The sequence below is a fragment of the Diadema antillarum genome, unplaced genomic scaffold (assembly GCF_040938485.1).
Source record: "Diadema antillarum isolate AM-2024a unplaced genomic scaffold, OU_Dant_1.0 scf00000114, whole genome shotgun sequence".
NCBI lineage: Eukaryota > Metazoa > Echinodermata > Echinoidea > Diadematoida > Diadematidae > Diadema > Diadema antillarum.
Genome location: NW_027271003.1, coordinates 2,221,647 through 2,238,993, shown reverse-complemented (window position 1 = coordinate 2,238,993; position 17,347 = coordinate 2,221,647). Strand labels below are relative to the sequence as shown.

The 17,347-nt window shown below is 41.0% G+C and overlaps 1 protein-coding gene across 2 annotated transcripts; it reads left to right on the top strand.

The window, feature by feature from the left end:
- The first annotated feature begins 1,967 nt into the window (after positions 1-1,967).
- On the top strand, positions 1,968-14,005 carry LOC139719783 (lengsin-like). 2 transcript variants are annotated; one of them, XM_071631167.1, is made up of 3 exons: positions 1,968-2,112; positions 5,023-5,471; positions 10,187-14,005. In XM_071631167.1, exon 3 carries the CDS (start codon positions 10,201-10,203, stop codon positions 11,542-11,544), a length of 1,344 nt encoding a protein of 447 aa, XP_071487268.1. In that variant the 5' UTR covers positions 1,968-2,112; positions 5,023-5,471; positions 10,187-10,200; the 3' UTR covers positions 11,545-14,005. The 2 variants fall into 2 exon arrangements, with proteins under 2 accessions (XP_071487268.1, XP_071487269.1); XM_071631168.1 differs by lacking the exons at positions 1,968-2,112; positions 5,023-5,471 and adding an exon at positions 5,483-6,226.
- The last annotated feature ends 3,342 nt before the right edge of the window (positions 14,006-17,347 follow it).

The following is a 17,347-nucleotide window of genomic DNA, read 5'->3' as shown; positions in this document are numbered from 1 at the left end:
AAGGAATTTTAATTAACCAACCCAATTAGATTGAAATCTCATCAGGAAAGTGACAGGTGTCAAGAATCAGACTGGTTCAACCATAACGCGGGTTGGACAGGATTGTGTCCCCTGAATTTAGGGAACTTTCGATTTTCACGACGCGGACGTTCAGAGAGAGCGAGAAAGCGAGAGGGAGAAAGAAAAACTGACCAGAAATGAATGTATTGATCATTTCTGGACAGTTTCCCTTTGTTTGTGTTTATTACACATTCAAAAAGCTGCATCACTTCGGTGATCCCTCGCATTTATCCCCAAGTTGATTGATATCTTTCAGATTTATGTCAGGTTTCAGTGTGTGTGTGTGTGTGTGTGTGTGTGTGTGTGTGTGTGTGTGTGTGTGTAGGCATACGTGTCACACACACGCACACACATATATACTGCAATAGCTTCTTACCACACGAGCACTGAGAATTAAAGAAGAAATCCACTCCAAAATTGTATCAATTTAACAGGAAAGAGGAAAAAATCCCTGCAGAACAGTACAAAAATGATCAAAATCGGATAAGAAATTAGGAAAGTATATTTTCAAATTTCATTTTTCTTTTCGGGAAACACTTCTTGACTCCGAATTTCATATACAATTATACATGAAAAAAATATGAGGGCATGACATCATTAACTCGCTCAAGTGAATATTATATGGACTGGTCAAGAAATGTTTTCAGGAGAAATGTGAAATTTCAAACTGCCGTATCTTCCTCATTTCTAATCAGACTTTTGTCATTTTAGGAGCGTTATGTAGGGATTTTCTATCGCTTTCATTTAGAGTTTATTTATTTTTGGGATGGAATACAATGTATCTCCATTTCAGACGTTTAATGTAAATTTGGAAGTTCATTTCAAGATTGTTATTCTTCATAAGACGTCAGTGTGACAGGTGTACTTTGAGTGGTCATTTCAAGCGGTTCTTGATCTCTGGACGGATATACAACCTGTAAATGGGCTGAATGTGTGCACACCTACATTCCTCATTTGACAGGTTACAACGTTAATACCCCTCCCTTCGATCCGAGAGGTATCATGCTATTATGTAAGCAAATGGCATAATGCTATGTCAAACGGTCGATCATTTTTATCGTCAGAAATGTCATCATAGCAAACTGCCTATATCTATCAAAGCGAATCACTTTCAAACAGAAACAGGGGCCGAGGAACGGGGGGGGGGGGGAGGGGGGAAATCAAACAATATTTATTTTCACACTGCTCGTTATACGTACATTGTGTTTTATACGGTTGGGATAAGCAGACAAAAAAACAAAAAAAAAAACAAATTCGGAAAGATAAAAAAATCACAACAAAACCAAAGGCACTCTTGAGGGTTCCGCGCCCGGAGTGTATATAATTCCCGTCGAAACGGGGGGGGGGGGGGGGGGGGGGGGGCGAGGTGGATACCATGACCCTTTACCTACCCCATCAACACACACACACACACACACACACACACACACGGGCACACACGGGCACACAAGCACAAACACAAACACTAAAAAAAAAGTTTCATGGCTAATATAGGCCTACGTAGAAACCAGGGAAGTGTTGGAGAAGAGGTATCTCTTCGCAATTTGTACAAATTTATGCAAAGGTATAAATTTTGCCTGTTCGCGTGGGAATCCCGTTCTCTACACACTAGTTGATAATTGCTGCCAAAAATACTGGAAGATGAGGCAGCGAACTGCTGCTCGCTCAGTTTGATTAAAGAATTGATGCATATAACTTCAAGCTGTCTGTTATCAAAGCAATTGATTAACACCTGCTATATAGAACGCATATAACTTCTCCACGCGGCACGTGATGAAAGGTGGCGTGTTTCGATCTTTTCCTCTTTTGACTCCCTGGCAAGTAGGAACATCGACTTTGAAAAGTTTACTGGAAGCTTTTGGGTGCGTTTATGTTCAACTTTATGTTCAATTTGCGAAGGCAGAATCAGCGTTTAGAAGGCCGAATCGAAAACGACTATTCGAAGAGCTGATCTCGCGAACACGCACTGCATGCGCTTTGTTGAAAAACTATAGAAACCCCTATTGTATCAAGCTGTTCAGCATACGTGTTTACTTCACGTGAACCAGAGAGGTGCTGAGACCAACGGCGTAGCCAGGATTTCATCTTAGGGGGGCGGTTAGTCTGCGAGGGAGCGAAGCGACCGAGCCCGAGCGAGCGGAGCGAGCGAGGGGGGGAGGGTGTGGGAGGGGGGTGTCCCCCCTCCCACGGTAAGAACTTTTTGCATTTTGATGTTGTAAATGGTGCAATTTGATGCATGCTTTTGCGCGTTTTATCGACGTGAAACAGTCCCACTTGTTTAAGGTAGCAGACTATTTTGATGTAGATTATTATTGAACAATTTGCCTATAAAATGGTATAATTTAAATACACTTCTTGTATTAATTCTTTTCACTGAATATCATGAACGCGACTGAACCCGAGCAAGCGGAGCGAGCGAGGGGGGAGGGGAGGGTGTGGGAGGGGGTGTCCCCCCTCCCATGGTGAGAACTTTTTGCATTTTGATGTTGCAAATGGTGCAATTTCATGCATGTTTTTGCGCGTTTTATCGACGTGAAACAGTAACATTAGTGTAAGGTAGCAGTATATTTTGATGTAGATCATTATTGAACAATTTGCCTATAAAATGGTATCATTAAAATAATCTTCTTGTATTAATTCTTTTCACTGAATATCATGAACGCGACTGAACCCGAGCGAGCGGAGCGAGCGAAGGATGAGGGGGAGGGTGTGGGAGGGGGTGTACCCCCTCCCACGGTGAGAACTTTTTGCATTTTGATGTTGCAAATGGTGCAACTTGATGCATGTTTTTGCGTGTTTTAACGAGTTGAAACAGTCCCACTTGTTTAAGGTTGCAGTATATTTTGATGTAGATTATCATTGAACAATTTGCCTATAATATGGTATGATTTAAATACACTTCTTGTATTAATTTTTTTCACTGAATATCATGAACGCGACTGAACCCGAGCAAGCGGAGCGAGCGAAGGGAGAGGGGAGGGTGTGGGAGGGGGCGTCCCCCCTCCCACGGGGAGAACTTTTTGCATTTTGATGTTGCAAATGATGCAATTTGATGTATGTTTTTGCGCGTTTTATCGACGTGAAACAGTAACATTAGTGTAAGGTAGCAGTATATTTTGATGTAGATTATTATTGAACAATTTGCATATAAAATGGTATCAATTTGAATAATCTTCTTGTATTAATTCTTTTCACTGAATATCATGAACGCGACTAAACCCGAGTGAGCGGAGCGAGCGAAGGGGGAGGGGGAGGGTATGGGAGGGGGTGTCCCCCCTCCCACGGTGAGAACTTTTTGCATTTTGATGTTGCAATGGTGCAATTTGATGCATGTTTTTGCGCGTTTTATCGACGTGAAACAGTAACATTAGTGTAAGGCAGCAGTATATTTTGATGTAGATTATCATTGAATAATTTGCCTATAATATGGTATGATTTAAATACACTTCTTGTATTAATTCTTTTCACTGAATATCATGAACGCGACTGAACCCGAGCAAGCGGAGCGAGCGAAGGGAGAGGGAAACGTGTGGGAGGGGGTGTCCCCCCTCCCACGGTGAGAACTTTTTGCATTTTGATGTTGCAAATGATGCAGTTTGATACATGTTTTTGCGCGTTTTATCGACGTGAAACAGTAACATTAGTGTAAGGTAGCAGTATATTTTGATGTAGATTATTATTGAACAATTTGCCTATAAAATGGTATCATTTTGAATAATCTTCTTGTATTAATTCTTTTCACTGAATATCATGAAAGCGACTGAACCCGAGCGAGCGGAGCGAGCGAAGGGGGAGGGGGAGGGTGTGGGAGGGGGGTGTCCCCCCTCCCACGGTGAGAACTTTTTGCATATTGATGTTGCAAAATGGTGCAATTTGATGCATGTTTTTGCGTGTTTTAACGAGTTGAAGCAGTCCCACTTGTTTGAGGTTGCAGTATATTTTAGTGTAGATTATTATTGAACAATTTGCCTATATTTAAATACACTTCTTGTATTAATTCTTCCACTGAATATCATGAACGCTGTCTGTTCAGCAATCAAACAGAAAAAGCATGCACACGAGGTTGTAGATAGGGGCATATCCCCTCCCACACGAAGGGGATTTTGCGTTTTCAGACCTGAAATTCAGCGATCTGGTGCAAATTTTTGGTGCAATACTTTTTCATCGAAGTGTTAAAATCACGGAATTTAGCTCTTATTCCGAATGAGCACCATCTGTGTGTCAGTGTATAAAGTCTAGTGAGGTAGAGCTTAGGGGAAGGGGAATTCCGCCTCCCGCTCGCGGAGCTTTTGCGTTTTTAGAATTGAAATAAAGCGATCTGGGTATAGCCACAGTCTACTTATATGCATGGCGGAGGGGGGGGGGGAGAGGCGGGTGAGCAGGGAGAAGGCGTGGGCGAGTGTTATCTCCACCTTTCCCTTCCGATGGAGCTTTTGCCTTTTTAAGGTTGATATTGAGATATCTCGTATACGCATATTTGATGGAATCAACATTTGGGAAATCAAAAAAAAAAAAAAAACTGATGGGGGGAGGGGACTGAGGGAGGAAAGGGTCGATTAAAAGGGGAAATTCCCCTTATACATGAGGGAACCTTGAGTTTTTGGAAGGTATGTGATAAGTCTTGTGCACTCAGAATTATTCATAATTTTTTTTGTAAATCTAAAAAGTGTACTAAGCTAGGGAAAGAGGCACAGAGGGGGAGGGTTTGGGAGGGGCATACCCCCTCCCAAGCACGAGAGATTTTGCATATTTTGAATTGAAATTCAACGATCTGGTGCACACTTTGAGTGAAATATTCAAAAAAATATCTTATTTGATGAAAGGTTGCAAAGGAGACCCGCTTCATGTGCATGCATACAGTATACACGCATTTTTTTTTTCCGCCTCCCAAATCCCCGGTCCAAATCTTAGGGGGGGCGACCGCCCCCATCGCCCCCCCCCCCCCCCCCCTGGCTACGCCAGTGGCTGAGACGACGTTAGAATAAATGTATTTATACGTGAGATTTTGCAATTATGCTTCCGCGTTACACGCATTTGGAGAGAATCCGCGACCGCACTTTTTATGCGTTTTGAATCGGCGTTTTGAAACGCCGTTTATATGTACAAATGAGTCGGGACCTTGAACCTTGAAGAAAATAATCCCGATGGCAGCTTTTCCATCAAACTGAACTTAGACGCAACTGTGTTTTGAATTAAATGCGTTTCAAAAGCATATCTATGGTAAAGAATCGCACTCAAGGTCTGGAAAGGCGGCCACCGCCTTGATCGCATATGAGCGCGTTATTGTGCTCCCTCGCTTCTCAGTCAAACCGCCACATACGGTGCTTGAAGCTTGCATCATCGCTTCCAGTTGCTCGTGGAAGAACAACACTCGGGTTGATAATTGGCGGCCAAGACAACGTGCCTTGCTGGTGAGCTTTACAACGGTTATGCTCTTTGTAATCTATTAGTGGTCAAAGGCCACGTATATAGGTGTTTACAAAAGACTCTGCGAGCCATTAATTGAAGCTATAAGCTTGTGTGGTTGATTTTGAGCGATTTTGATGTCGATATATATCTGTGCGTGAAGCTGTGATTGTGGTGCGTGTGTATAAAGTTTATGGTATGGTATGGTAATTTATTTCCGTAAATATAAAAATCAACATTACAAATCATGTGATACAAAAACTCATAAATAATACGGCTGGATAGCCTCGCTCAGCGAAGAGGACCATTATGGTCCCGCTGTTTTACAGGAGGCTGTCAATCCGGTGCCGTACAGTAGGACAACAAGCATTATGCAATCGTTTCGAAATCCTAAACGCTTCCTTGGGTAAAAGAATTAAAGTGCTGATGCATAGACCAAGGAGCTTGGGATGTGTATACTAATTTGTGTCTGCTTGACCAGACCATGGATCTACCGTCCATGACCACCAGACCAACTAGACCGCGGAGACAAAGCTCCTCCACGGCCGCTGACCATGGGGCTCCCATAGCTCCATGAATAATAACTATACACAGCCCAGTCGCTGTACATGGTACGTCGCGAATCCTGCAACGACGAAGCCCGACGGTCAGGAATTGCGCCAGAAAGTGTCATTTTATTTGTTCCACGGACTTATCGCAAGTGGTCTCCATGGACCCAGTGTGGCGAACTATTCTTCTGTAATAGAAACATGCATTTAACGTGAGTAAAGTATTCTGTTTAAAGGAGAAAAGTACTATACATTTTCCTAAGTTTTGTAGTTGTGTTGAGGTTCCTCACTTCGAGGCTGCATGCCGCGCTCGTCAGACGCTGTTTTCGCATAGCGTAACAGCGTCTGGTCGGGCTACATGAATAACGGACTACCAAACCATGGACACATTTCATACCTCTTTGACCAGACTGACCTACACAAAAACTGTTACTCAACTGTATTTCTGAAGGCTATGAGAGAGAATTTGTAATACACTTGTATCGTCTTTACGTGCTATAGCCAAGGCCGGTGCAATATCGGGTGCGTGGTGGATGCGTGTAGTATTCATGCAATACATACTGATAGGAATATTCTCCCCGAAGCGGTTTCATAAAAATGAATCTTCTCATTGTTTAATGGAAGCTTTACTACTTGTATACGTGTTTATACACTAGACTGCCTACACTGTGTTTGTAACATTGATTCCTGTAGGCGGCCTGTGATATGATTCTGTGTAAATGAATAGTGTTGCCGAGCTCGACCCATTTAAAACCTGTGATTTACATCCTGTTCCTTCGTCGGCCTATTAAAACGCCAGTGTATACACTATTTGCCAACATGTGCCATGCAGACATTGCAATCAATATTTGTCTTTGCTTTGTCGATTTCGATCTGTTTTCATACAAACTTTTCGAATTACTCTCTTCAAACAGCGAATTAAGCGCATGCTGTCTAGTTGTCCTCGGAGGCAGGCCAGGACGTATATTACGTTAATTAGACTCGTCCTAGATGGAGGATATGCACGTGTACAAGTGGTCAAGGTTTAAGCTACGGTCAACGACTGCTGAGAATAATGTCAATTATTTTCTTGGTGTAAGAACTGATAAACAAAGAAAGGCATGTGAGGTTTGTGCATGCATTCAGCTAGGTTCAATCATGTCTTGGGAAGTGGGAGAGAGAGAGAAAAAAAAACACATTGTTTGCCTAGCTTCTTTATATAACGCAGCACCCTGGTATGACGGTTCTTTCAAAACTAAAAACGTTTCTGCTAGGGGGATAAAAAGAGAGAGAGAGAGAGACCCGGCGATCTTGTGCGCACCTGAGTATCGTAAGTTCACCTTCTACACATTCTTGCAGACTATCACCCAAGAAGAATACAGAAAACTTGGGGAGCTTTTTGAGACATTCAGGAGGGCATGGTGTCCATTCGTATATTCAATAACACAAGCAATAATACCTGTTAAGTTTGTAGAAAATATCAAAAGAAAAAAATTCTTGAGATTCTTTCTGCCCCCCCCCCCCCCCCCCCCCCGTAGGATGGGACGGGGGAGGGCACGGTGCCCATCCGAATGAAGATTATACCACCCTATAGGAAAGCTAGAGTTGCCAACCAAGATTGGTGAAAATTCTACAGGAGGCTTTCAGGGAGAAGCTGAAACGTAAAAAGTCTTAATTTGGCTATATTGGGCTCCGAGGGAGCACCTCTGATCCACCATGAATAATCTTGAAACTACAGGAAATAATGTACTTATAAGTACCTCCGGTTTTAGAGAGGAAGATTATTAAAGATTCCTTAAATTGGTGCTGGCTCAATAGCCTTTATCTTAGGTGAGCTGAAAACTTTTCTTGGTTACGTGGCGAAGAGTAGTTTGTTAAAGTAGAGATTATAGATACCCTATAGATCTAAATGCGGAATGTTGGTTTGAGCATATGGCCTTGTTTGGGTGTGTGTTTCTGTATGCGTGTCGCACACATTCTAGAGAGAGAGAGAGAGAGAGAGAGTAACCCTATCATACCCGAGCAAGACTATCATGTGTGACGGCTCTGCAAACTTGAGACTGTGGGTGTGAGAGGATTAAATAAATCTGGATCACATTAATTTGTTCAATAACGTGTTTGCTGTGGATGGGGTTGTTGATTACTTAATTGCCTTGACTTCAACGTTTGATGTGAAGATGGAAGAATTGTGAGAAACATTAAAAAATAGTTATAATTCTCTTTTCAAAGAAATTGAAATCACTCCTCGATCACGTATATCTAATTAGATTCGACCCTATGCAGCTCTACGTAATGATTATACCAAGGAGGTTCGAGAAATGGAGTCACAACAGTGTTATTCGCTTTGATCCCATGCTCGAAGCCGCCACTCAAAAATATTTGAAGACGTGTGTCAAACTGGATCTGCCGCTCAGATGCGAAGACAATTGACTCGTGTCTCATTGCATAATCACCAGCCACTTTCCAAGGAAGATATGTGATGGTAATTGCTTTTCGCTATCCCTACTTACAGACGATGGGCGGTAGACAATGGTAAAGGAATAAAAATTGCTCAAATATTGCTGAAATAGATATCAAAGTTACTCGAATGTACGTGATTGTACGCTAATCTGACATATCAATTTATAAAGAACTATACTTGAAGATGATACCATATTAGTTTCATTTTGCGGAAATAAGGAGAAAAGTGATAAAACCGGATTTCCATGAGGGTAAAATTTCAAACACTTTCACAAAATACAGCTCAGATTTACACTTTTGCACATATTTTCGAACGGAATTGACTTTTGTTTTATATGCTTTATCATTAGGTGAAATTTCATTGCATTTGATATATAAACGAGCAGCATATACCCGCTATTATGTTAGCGTTAAAAATGAATCTTCAGATTGCTCAGAAAGATGGCGGCTTCAAGCATCGAACATCAAAGGCACAAATGCACCTGTGGAATTCTTTTGTCCATCCATAGAAAACTGACAGCTGATTGAATAATTATAGTCAGTTGTAACTCCATCTCTCGAACCTCCTTGATTATACATGCACTGTAGATGTAAACATATTTTGTCTGTGCCACTGCGCATGCGTTCAAACTCGTCGACGAGTATTTAGATATCGTGTTTCATATTCAATTGATTATTGGTTCATAACAGAAATTGGACAGAACAATGAAAGATAATTGTACAAAATAGTCAACAAATTTGCAATTGGAGTTCTTCGCATCGATTGATATATTATGGAAACCAAACGTAAGTCAGTGCTCTGTGAGAATTCGAGCGAAATCTGCCCCATGAAAGGAGACCGTGATCAAGCTGACCTCAGTTCATACAATAACATCAAATTAAGGAACATGATACTTTTACACAGAATTTGTAAAGTTTTATGAAATGTTGAAAAAAATAATGAGAAATCCATACATCTCAAGAGTTTAACAGCAACATTGGGTACAATGACAAGAAGCAATAATGATGTTGCTGCCGCACTATTCTCTCATTGACATATCACATAGAAACCTCGATTGAATTTCCTTGTGTTGAAGAAAATGAAAAAAAAATAATCACTTTACAATTTCGTATTGTCTTAGTGATGCAGAGAAGTGAGAAAACATAACTTTGTATAATACATAGCAGCTTTAAATTTCATGTTTAAATTCTTCAGCTGTCAGCATTTATTTTTATGCATATGTAGGGTAAATAGTCACTGTCGGTAGCAATTTATTGGAAATACATCGTGACGTGCAATACATAAACTGGTCAAACTTTGCCTTTTGTTTCGCTTTAAATGCTGACGGAATTACTCAGCGAAAGGAAAATGACGCATTTTCAAAGAGACTTTCATTCCGTTCTGGGGAAAAGGAATACAAACCAACAAAGACGGAAAATGCACTACTATAACAATTAACTCCTTTCGGCGTGAATTCAACTGTGTGTCACATACTTCTTTATGAATATCAAAGATTGTAATCTAAATGACACTGTATAGGGGCTGCACCCCCCCCCCCCCCTTCGCGGTTCCGCGGCCATGTTACGTTAAGCATGGGTTAACACAGTGTGATGCAAAGCACAATACTTAATGGTGCATAATTTCATTCTTTTCGTCGAAGAATGTGTTTACTTTTCACGTTTTATTTGTCTGTTGTCTCATGAATGTCGTAAGTGTGTGATTATGGTTATCTCGTTTCTCACTTATTATTCAGGTATAGGCTCCAAGATGAATCTCAACAAAGTTTTAGAGCAGATGAGGGAAAAGGACATACAGTATGTCCGATTTGAACAGACGGACATTAACGGGGTGGCTCGTTCCAAGACCATTCCCGCCCGCCACTTCAAAGAGAAGGTTACAGGCGGACTCAATTTCTATCTCGGCCATCTTGGTATGGACGTTAAAGCAACTGTCATCTCTGGAAGTGGATACAACGAAGAGGTCGGCTTTGCAGACGGCGTGATGTTTGCTGACCCGGATACTTTCCAGGTAATTCCGTGGCTCGAAAACATGGGGCGGATCCTGATTGAGCCGACCTTCAGAGGGGAGTATGTCTCGGGGCATCCTCGCGTCTTGGCCCGCAGACAGCTGGACAAGCTGAAGGAGATGGGGTACTCTTTACTCTCAGCGCACGAGCATGAGTTCTACGTCGTTGACAAGGAGACGCGCGAGCCTCTCAACGACGATTATAACATCCGCGCTACGATCCGCTTGGCTCCGGTGGAGAAGTTTGTGAAGCAGATTATGGACGACCTACCGGAAGTTGGCGTGGATGTTGAGGCTGTAGAGTCGGAGTATGGTCCCGGACAGATAGAGATAAGCTACAAACCGGCTTTCGGCATCCGAGCTGCTGATAATGCTCACACATACAAAACGTCCATCAAAGAGATCGCCCTCCGCCATGGTTTAATGGCTTCGTTCATGAGCAAGCCCTATCTTGACAAGTCAGGGTCTTCCTGTCATTTCTGTCATTCCCTGTGGGACGCGGAGGAGAAAGAGCCCGTCCTGCACGACGCCGGAAGTCCTATCGGTCTGTCTAAAGTAGCGCAGCATTGGATGGCGGGTATCCTCGCACATGCGCGTGCCATCCAGGTTCTAATGGCACCTACGGTCAACTGCATGAAACGTGTCAAGCCATGGACCTTTAGTCCTGTGAACGCTACCTGGGGGATTGACAACCGATCCTGTCTGCTACGGGTAAAAGTCAACGGCGACAAGGGTACATACCTTGAAAATCGTGCCGGTGCCGCTGGCTGCAACCCGTACCTGGCTCTAGCTGCGACGGTGGCCGCCGGTATGGACGGCATTGCGAACGAGTACAAGCTTCCCCCTGAGGTTACCGGAGTGGCATACGTTGCAGACGACCTCCCTCCGAAGACTCCAGCCTTACCAATCAACATGGAGGACGCCCTGGAAGCCTTGATGAGTGATCAGGTCATCCGGGAGGCGCTCGGCAACGACTTCATCAAATGCTTCTCGGCCGTCAAAATCCATGAGGCAAAGATGGAACGTAAGGCTCTGGCTGAAGGGGAAAAGAACTGGGACTTCGATTATTACTTTGAATATTTGTAAGGGTCAAATCATTTGCATCGTGAAAGAGCCTATGCATGTATGGGTGTACAGTATTAGGCTGAAGTCATAGTTTTATCGAACATCTTACTTTTTTTCACTCCTCCTATGGTATGGAGAATAAAGGCAAATGTACGTGTAACGGCTTATCCTCACAACGTATGAAGTACAAACAGGAAATGATAATATTGACTTCAATGTTCTACTATTTTTCAGCATGTCAGCATATGAAACCTTTTTTTTTATACAACCTGTGTATTGTGTAGACGTCGCATTGTATATATCTTGTATACCGTGTATTCACAGCTGTTTGAATTGAAAGATGTGTGTAATGATGTATGTATACATGAATATGTTTACACATGCCGGCATATCGTGTAGAGCAACAGGTAATGGAAACTCGGGATGCCTGTCCCAGTCGTGGGAGCAAGCTGGTATATAGATGTTCACTTTTATCTCTTTCAGTGATGTTCTCTCTTTTTTTCTCTGTCTCTCAGGAAATTCAGACGCTGTGTGCCTTGTAAAAGTTGTAGTGGCCGTGTAGAATTTATATTTCTTTCAGGGATGTGGCATTTTTTCCCTTCTATTATCATTATTATGATTACAAATGCGATATTACTGCAATCAAATCTTTAATTTCTGTCGAAAAAGACGCCTTGCTTTGCGTATAGTACATTACGAGTAGGTTGCGATAGAATAGTGGGAACAGACGATGGATTATTGTGGTCATTCGGCGAGATACAGAGATTTTTATTTTCAGGGATGTCTCAAGTTTGTATTAAATAACAAACATTCTGAAAATAAATGTTGTGAATAATAGGAAAAGGGTTTGAGCATGGTTTGCGGGTTTGTTAGGATCCCTCGTTAGGAGTAATCCGAATGTAAAAACTAGGATGAAGGAAGGGGCCTTAATGTACATGTGGAGCTTTATCTAGAATTTTAGGTCAACATGGAAACAATTGATGGAATGCTCTAGAATGGTAGCAAATACAAGGAGAGAGAAATGAAGAGAGCTGTTTGAAAGCACAAAAGAAAGACAAAGCATAAATGACTTTCACTGCAAAGGAACTGTAACAAAAGCAAAAATACCATTGTTCCTTTTCTAGGCCAAGGATCTAGACTACCATACATAATAATGGACTTCGAACTGAGGGCTTTCTTTGATCCCATCATTTTCGCCGCCACCTATTAAAGGACAAGTTCACCTTCATCTTATAGACATGTGGGTTGAGTAAATGCAGCAATATTAGTAGAACACATCAGTGAGAGTTTGAGCAAAATCGGACAATCCGTTGAAAAGTTACGAATTTTTGAAGTTTCTGTTCAGTCACGGCTGGATGAAAAGACTACTAAAGTTGGTGATGTCACATGAGTACAACGATATAAAGAAAGAATAAAGAAAATTCAACATATTTCCATTTTTCTCGCATAACAAAAGAACACTCGACTTCTCTCTTTAAGAAGGCAGGGGGAATAATATTACCCTTAACATATGTAAGTAGTAAGTCGAAGAAATGTGTACTTTATTCAAAAAGTAAAGTTTTGTGAAATTCTCTTTTTATTTTCCTTGTATAGTTGTACGCATGTGGCATCATACACTGTAGTAGTCTTCTCTTCCAGCAGTGACTGCGCAGATACTTAAAATATTCGTAACTTTTGAACGGATTGTCCAATTTTCCTCAAACTTTCCCTGATGTGTTCTAATAATATTGCTGCATTCTCTCAATCCTTATGTATATGAAGGTGAACTTGTTCTTTAAGTGCACCTTAACGAGTATGTTTGGACAATGGCGGTTGCGTAATCGTGCATCGTCATTGACAAAAGAACCGTTTCCCTCATTTCGGTCTTATTTGACCGAGGTGCCTTTTCAGACTCGAACGAGTGCATTTGAATCGACACCAATGATTGTTAGGAGTAAACCTGAAAACGTGACAAATTTTGTGTTGCAAAATTGGTAGTTACTAAAGTGGACACTCGTGTTATATTACTTAATGGTCAGACTTACATGTCGTCTACCGTTACTGTTCACGTTAGCACCGAAAAAATGCGCGAAAATGGGGAAAATGAGATTACAAATCAAATTCAAGGTGCCAAAAATTTGCTGTTCCTTGTAAGCTTGTGCATATTGCAAATTAAATTGCTTGTTCGATGATTTCCCAAGATACAGTACAACTGCATGTATATTCTCGATTTCAGAGAATGAATATCTTTGGTTTTTCAGATTTATCGGAAGTGCCGTCTTGCTTTTATACGCGCTTGCTGTCGGCGGTGATGATGAGATTAAAGGAAGAGAGGACGTTAAAAATGTTTTTGTAACACCTTTGACAGAACAGATGCATGAATTATTTAACGAGAGATGATTGTCTATGTGTAGTACAAAGTGTATTTATGTCCATGGTCTCAAATTAAATCTTTGTATACTGAATCATTTTGAGGAGAAAATAAAGACGATATGTCTGTTGATTTAACATGTTCTTCAAATTTTACTTTTATTAGCCTAGTGCATCCTACCTATTATGCTTTCTTATCATCAGATTCTGTCACTCGTCGGAAGTTTTGTGTTTTTTAATTCTTTTTGTAACCCACTGATGTGTATCGTATCACAATCCCATGAATCCGTCTTGTATCGATCGACCAATCATTGGTCGGAGTCAGACGTGACAGGCGTGATCTGATGAGGAGAGATCGTCGGATGTGATAGTCGTGGAGCCAGCGGAAAGACCTCATCGTAACATATGTTTTGAATCTCCCAACCAAGCGATGATGACCACTTCTGGATTTTCATAAGGTGTGTATCCATTGACCAGACACGCCCCACCCCCAAACACCACTCCCCTACACACACACACCCACACTCACTCACACACTCACCAAACTATGCACTGCATAATTGGGATCCATTGTTACGAACCATGCACCATCCATCAACATTTCTGAACTTCATTTCCCAATTCTATCTTCTCTTCATGTTTAATTATTTGAAGACCGATATTGGCAGATTTTATACCGTAGAGAGGAAATCCATTCCAGAACAAATGAACTCCAAGAACGAGAAAAAAAACCCACAGAACGCCCCCACCCCCCCCTCCTCCAAAAAAAAAGAAAAAAAATCGGATAAGAAATAAGGAAGGTATATGACATTCATTTGGAAATTTTACATTTCTTCTGAAAATATTTCTCGACCATTATTCAAATGAGCGAGTCGATGATGTCATGCCTCACAAATTTTTCGCGGATTCCGGCCCTTTTAGGGTTAATGCAGAATCCCTTGTCAAGTCGCATGTACCAATAACTGAATTTACAGAGCAGGAATGAACAGTGTTGTTAAGGAATCCCCTGCTATGTGGTTGATGGCATGGAAATGTGAATACAAAGGAAATATATTACAACGACATGAATACCATGTAGCGTTAGATGAGGATGCATTGTGATGATTATGAGCAAACAGTAAAGTCGAGATTCAACAAAATTAAATAGCATAGGCGCCAACACATACACAAAATGCCCAATCATGCAGGGAGTATTGATAGTATGGGGGATTCTTTTTTTTTTTCGCCAACCGCAAACTCTGTATGAGGTGAGTTGTACAACCCTATAGAGATAAAACTTCATTGGATCCAAAAGGAATGAACCCACGATGATCCCGGACAATAGAAGTAAGAATTGTGATAATAAAAGAAACACCTATCATCACAGGTAATGAACTGTGGAGCAAGATAAGATTTTGTTTGCCTGTCTGGTGGCTAATAAAGAATATAACCCATATCCGTTACCATAACAAAAAACATTGAGTTTCCTATTTTTGTGGTCAAAAGTATCAAAATTTGTCCTTGAATGTTAAAACATCAAACACGGAGAGAAGAGATATTCTGAATGAAGTTCAGTGATATAATGGATGGTGGTTTAATCGGTAGTGAATTGCCAGTATACAGTGTAGTTTGTAAGTCTGTATGCATGTGTGTGTGTGTCAGGGAGGGGTGGGGGTGGGGGGGGGGGGGGTTAAGGTTGATGGATATAATTATAAGACATCGCCTTAGTTGCCGGAAATCAAAAATTAAGTCACAACTGTTTTGCTTTCGAGCATGTTATTTCAGTGGATTCGTCGTGTTAGTCGAATTCATATTTCATAAACTGACAAAAATCGCAATTGGTAGGCCTACATGTAACACGATTTCGTAGTCCAAATATTGTGTAATCTGATGTTAACTGTACCTCGCGTATTACAAGTCAGAGGTGTTCTCGCTGCGGCTACTTGATAGCACAAGGAGGTAGGCCTACTGTAGGCCTACTATCTATAGGCGAGCTTGCCTAGTACCTCCTTGCAAAGACTAGACATGACTGCGTGATCATCGGAAATGAGGTTTAATTCTCAGCGTTTTGTTGACTTTACGTCTGCGAATTGAAATGTTGCATGCAGACACTTGTGTACGTGGCTCTGTGCCAAATGCATACGATTATCTGTTTGTGTGCGTCCCACCATGGTCCCACGAACCCTTCACGTGCACCGTACACAATGGTCGGCCATTGTGATTGTACACATTCAAATTCATGGGGAAGCTATGTTTATTCAAATTCAAATTCAAATTCAAAGGTTTTATTTTCACTTCTTTCAACAGAATGTACAAAAAATATAAATTCGACATACGTTTGAAGGAATGATACATAGATAGCAAAGGATAGCATTTGTCAATAATCATTACAAATTTAGGCATTTTTCATACAGACATATTTATACATTCTGCCAAAAAAAGTGGAGGTACCCACTCAAAAGACTATGCTTGTACAACGTGGGCACCTCACAGGAAGAAAAAAAAAGGTGAAAACTTAACTACAAGTGTGCGGGATGAAAAAAGAAGTGGAAAAGGGGAAAGGGAAGAAGCATAAATACAAGTAAAGAGACGAGACAACTAAGAACAAAAAGCCTAGATCAATCGGTACATTCAAGATCAAACCAACAGAGACTATTAGCCATATTAGAAGTGTAGAGCATTAAAAGCGACGAGAAAGTGATATATACAATTGTATGGAATTGCTGATAGCAGAACGCATTATCTGTTCTGTGAAGGCACGTAAGTTTGCAATAGGAAAAACAGGGGATGCGATGCGGAATTCCGCGAAAGACGCGACCTAACAAGCCTATGAAAAATCAATAGCATCCTGGTGCTTACAAAACCTACTTACTGAAAAAAATAAACAAACAAAATTAATTTCTTTCTGTTACATTATAAGACTTAAGAAGGAATGATTTCAATCTTTTTTTGAATGAAAACAAAGAAGGAGCATTTTTTATGTCTGGACTAAGGGAGTTCCAGAATCTTGGGCCTGTATATATAAATGTCTGCTGAGCTAAAACCGTTCTAAGCAGGGGCAAATGAAATTCATTAGACTGTCTTGTTGGGTAACTATGGTATGTCAGGTTACGAGGAAACATAGAATCGAATATAAGCGGAAGACAGTTATTATTATAACTATACATAAATTGTCCTAAATGAAATAAAAACAAATCCTTAATTTTCAGAATCTTATTTTCAGAAAACAAAGAAGCTGTATGAGAGCAAGGAGCGGCATTACAAATGATTCGAAGTGCCTTCTTTTGTAACAATAAAACCCTATCTAATAATGTTTGATGCGTGTTTCCCCATGCCAAGATTCCGTAATTTAAATAAGGTAGTATCAAAGACGAATACAGTATGAATAATGAATGTTGGGGAAGAAACAATTTGAACCTGTTAATGACGCCTATATTGCGCGAAATAATTTTACAAACATAATCTATATGAAATTTCCAAGAAAGTTTATCATCTA

What these genes read in the sequence shown, in the direction of transcription:
- LOC139719783 (XM_071631167.1), top strand. Translation starts at nt 10,201, where the DNA reads ATGAATCTCAACAAAGTTTTAGAGCAGATGAGGGAAAAGGACATACAG.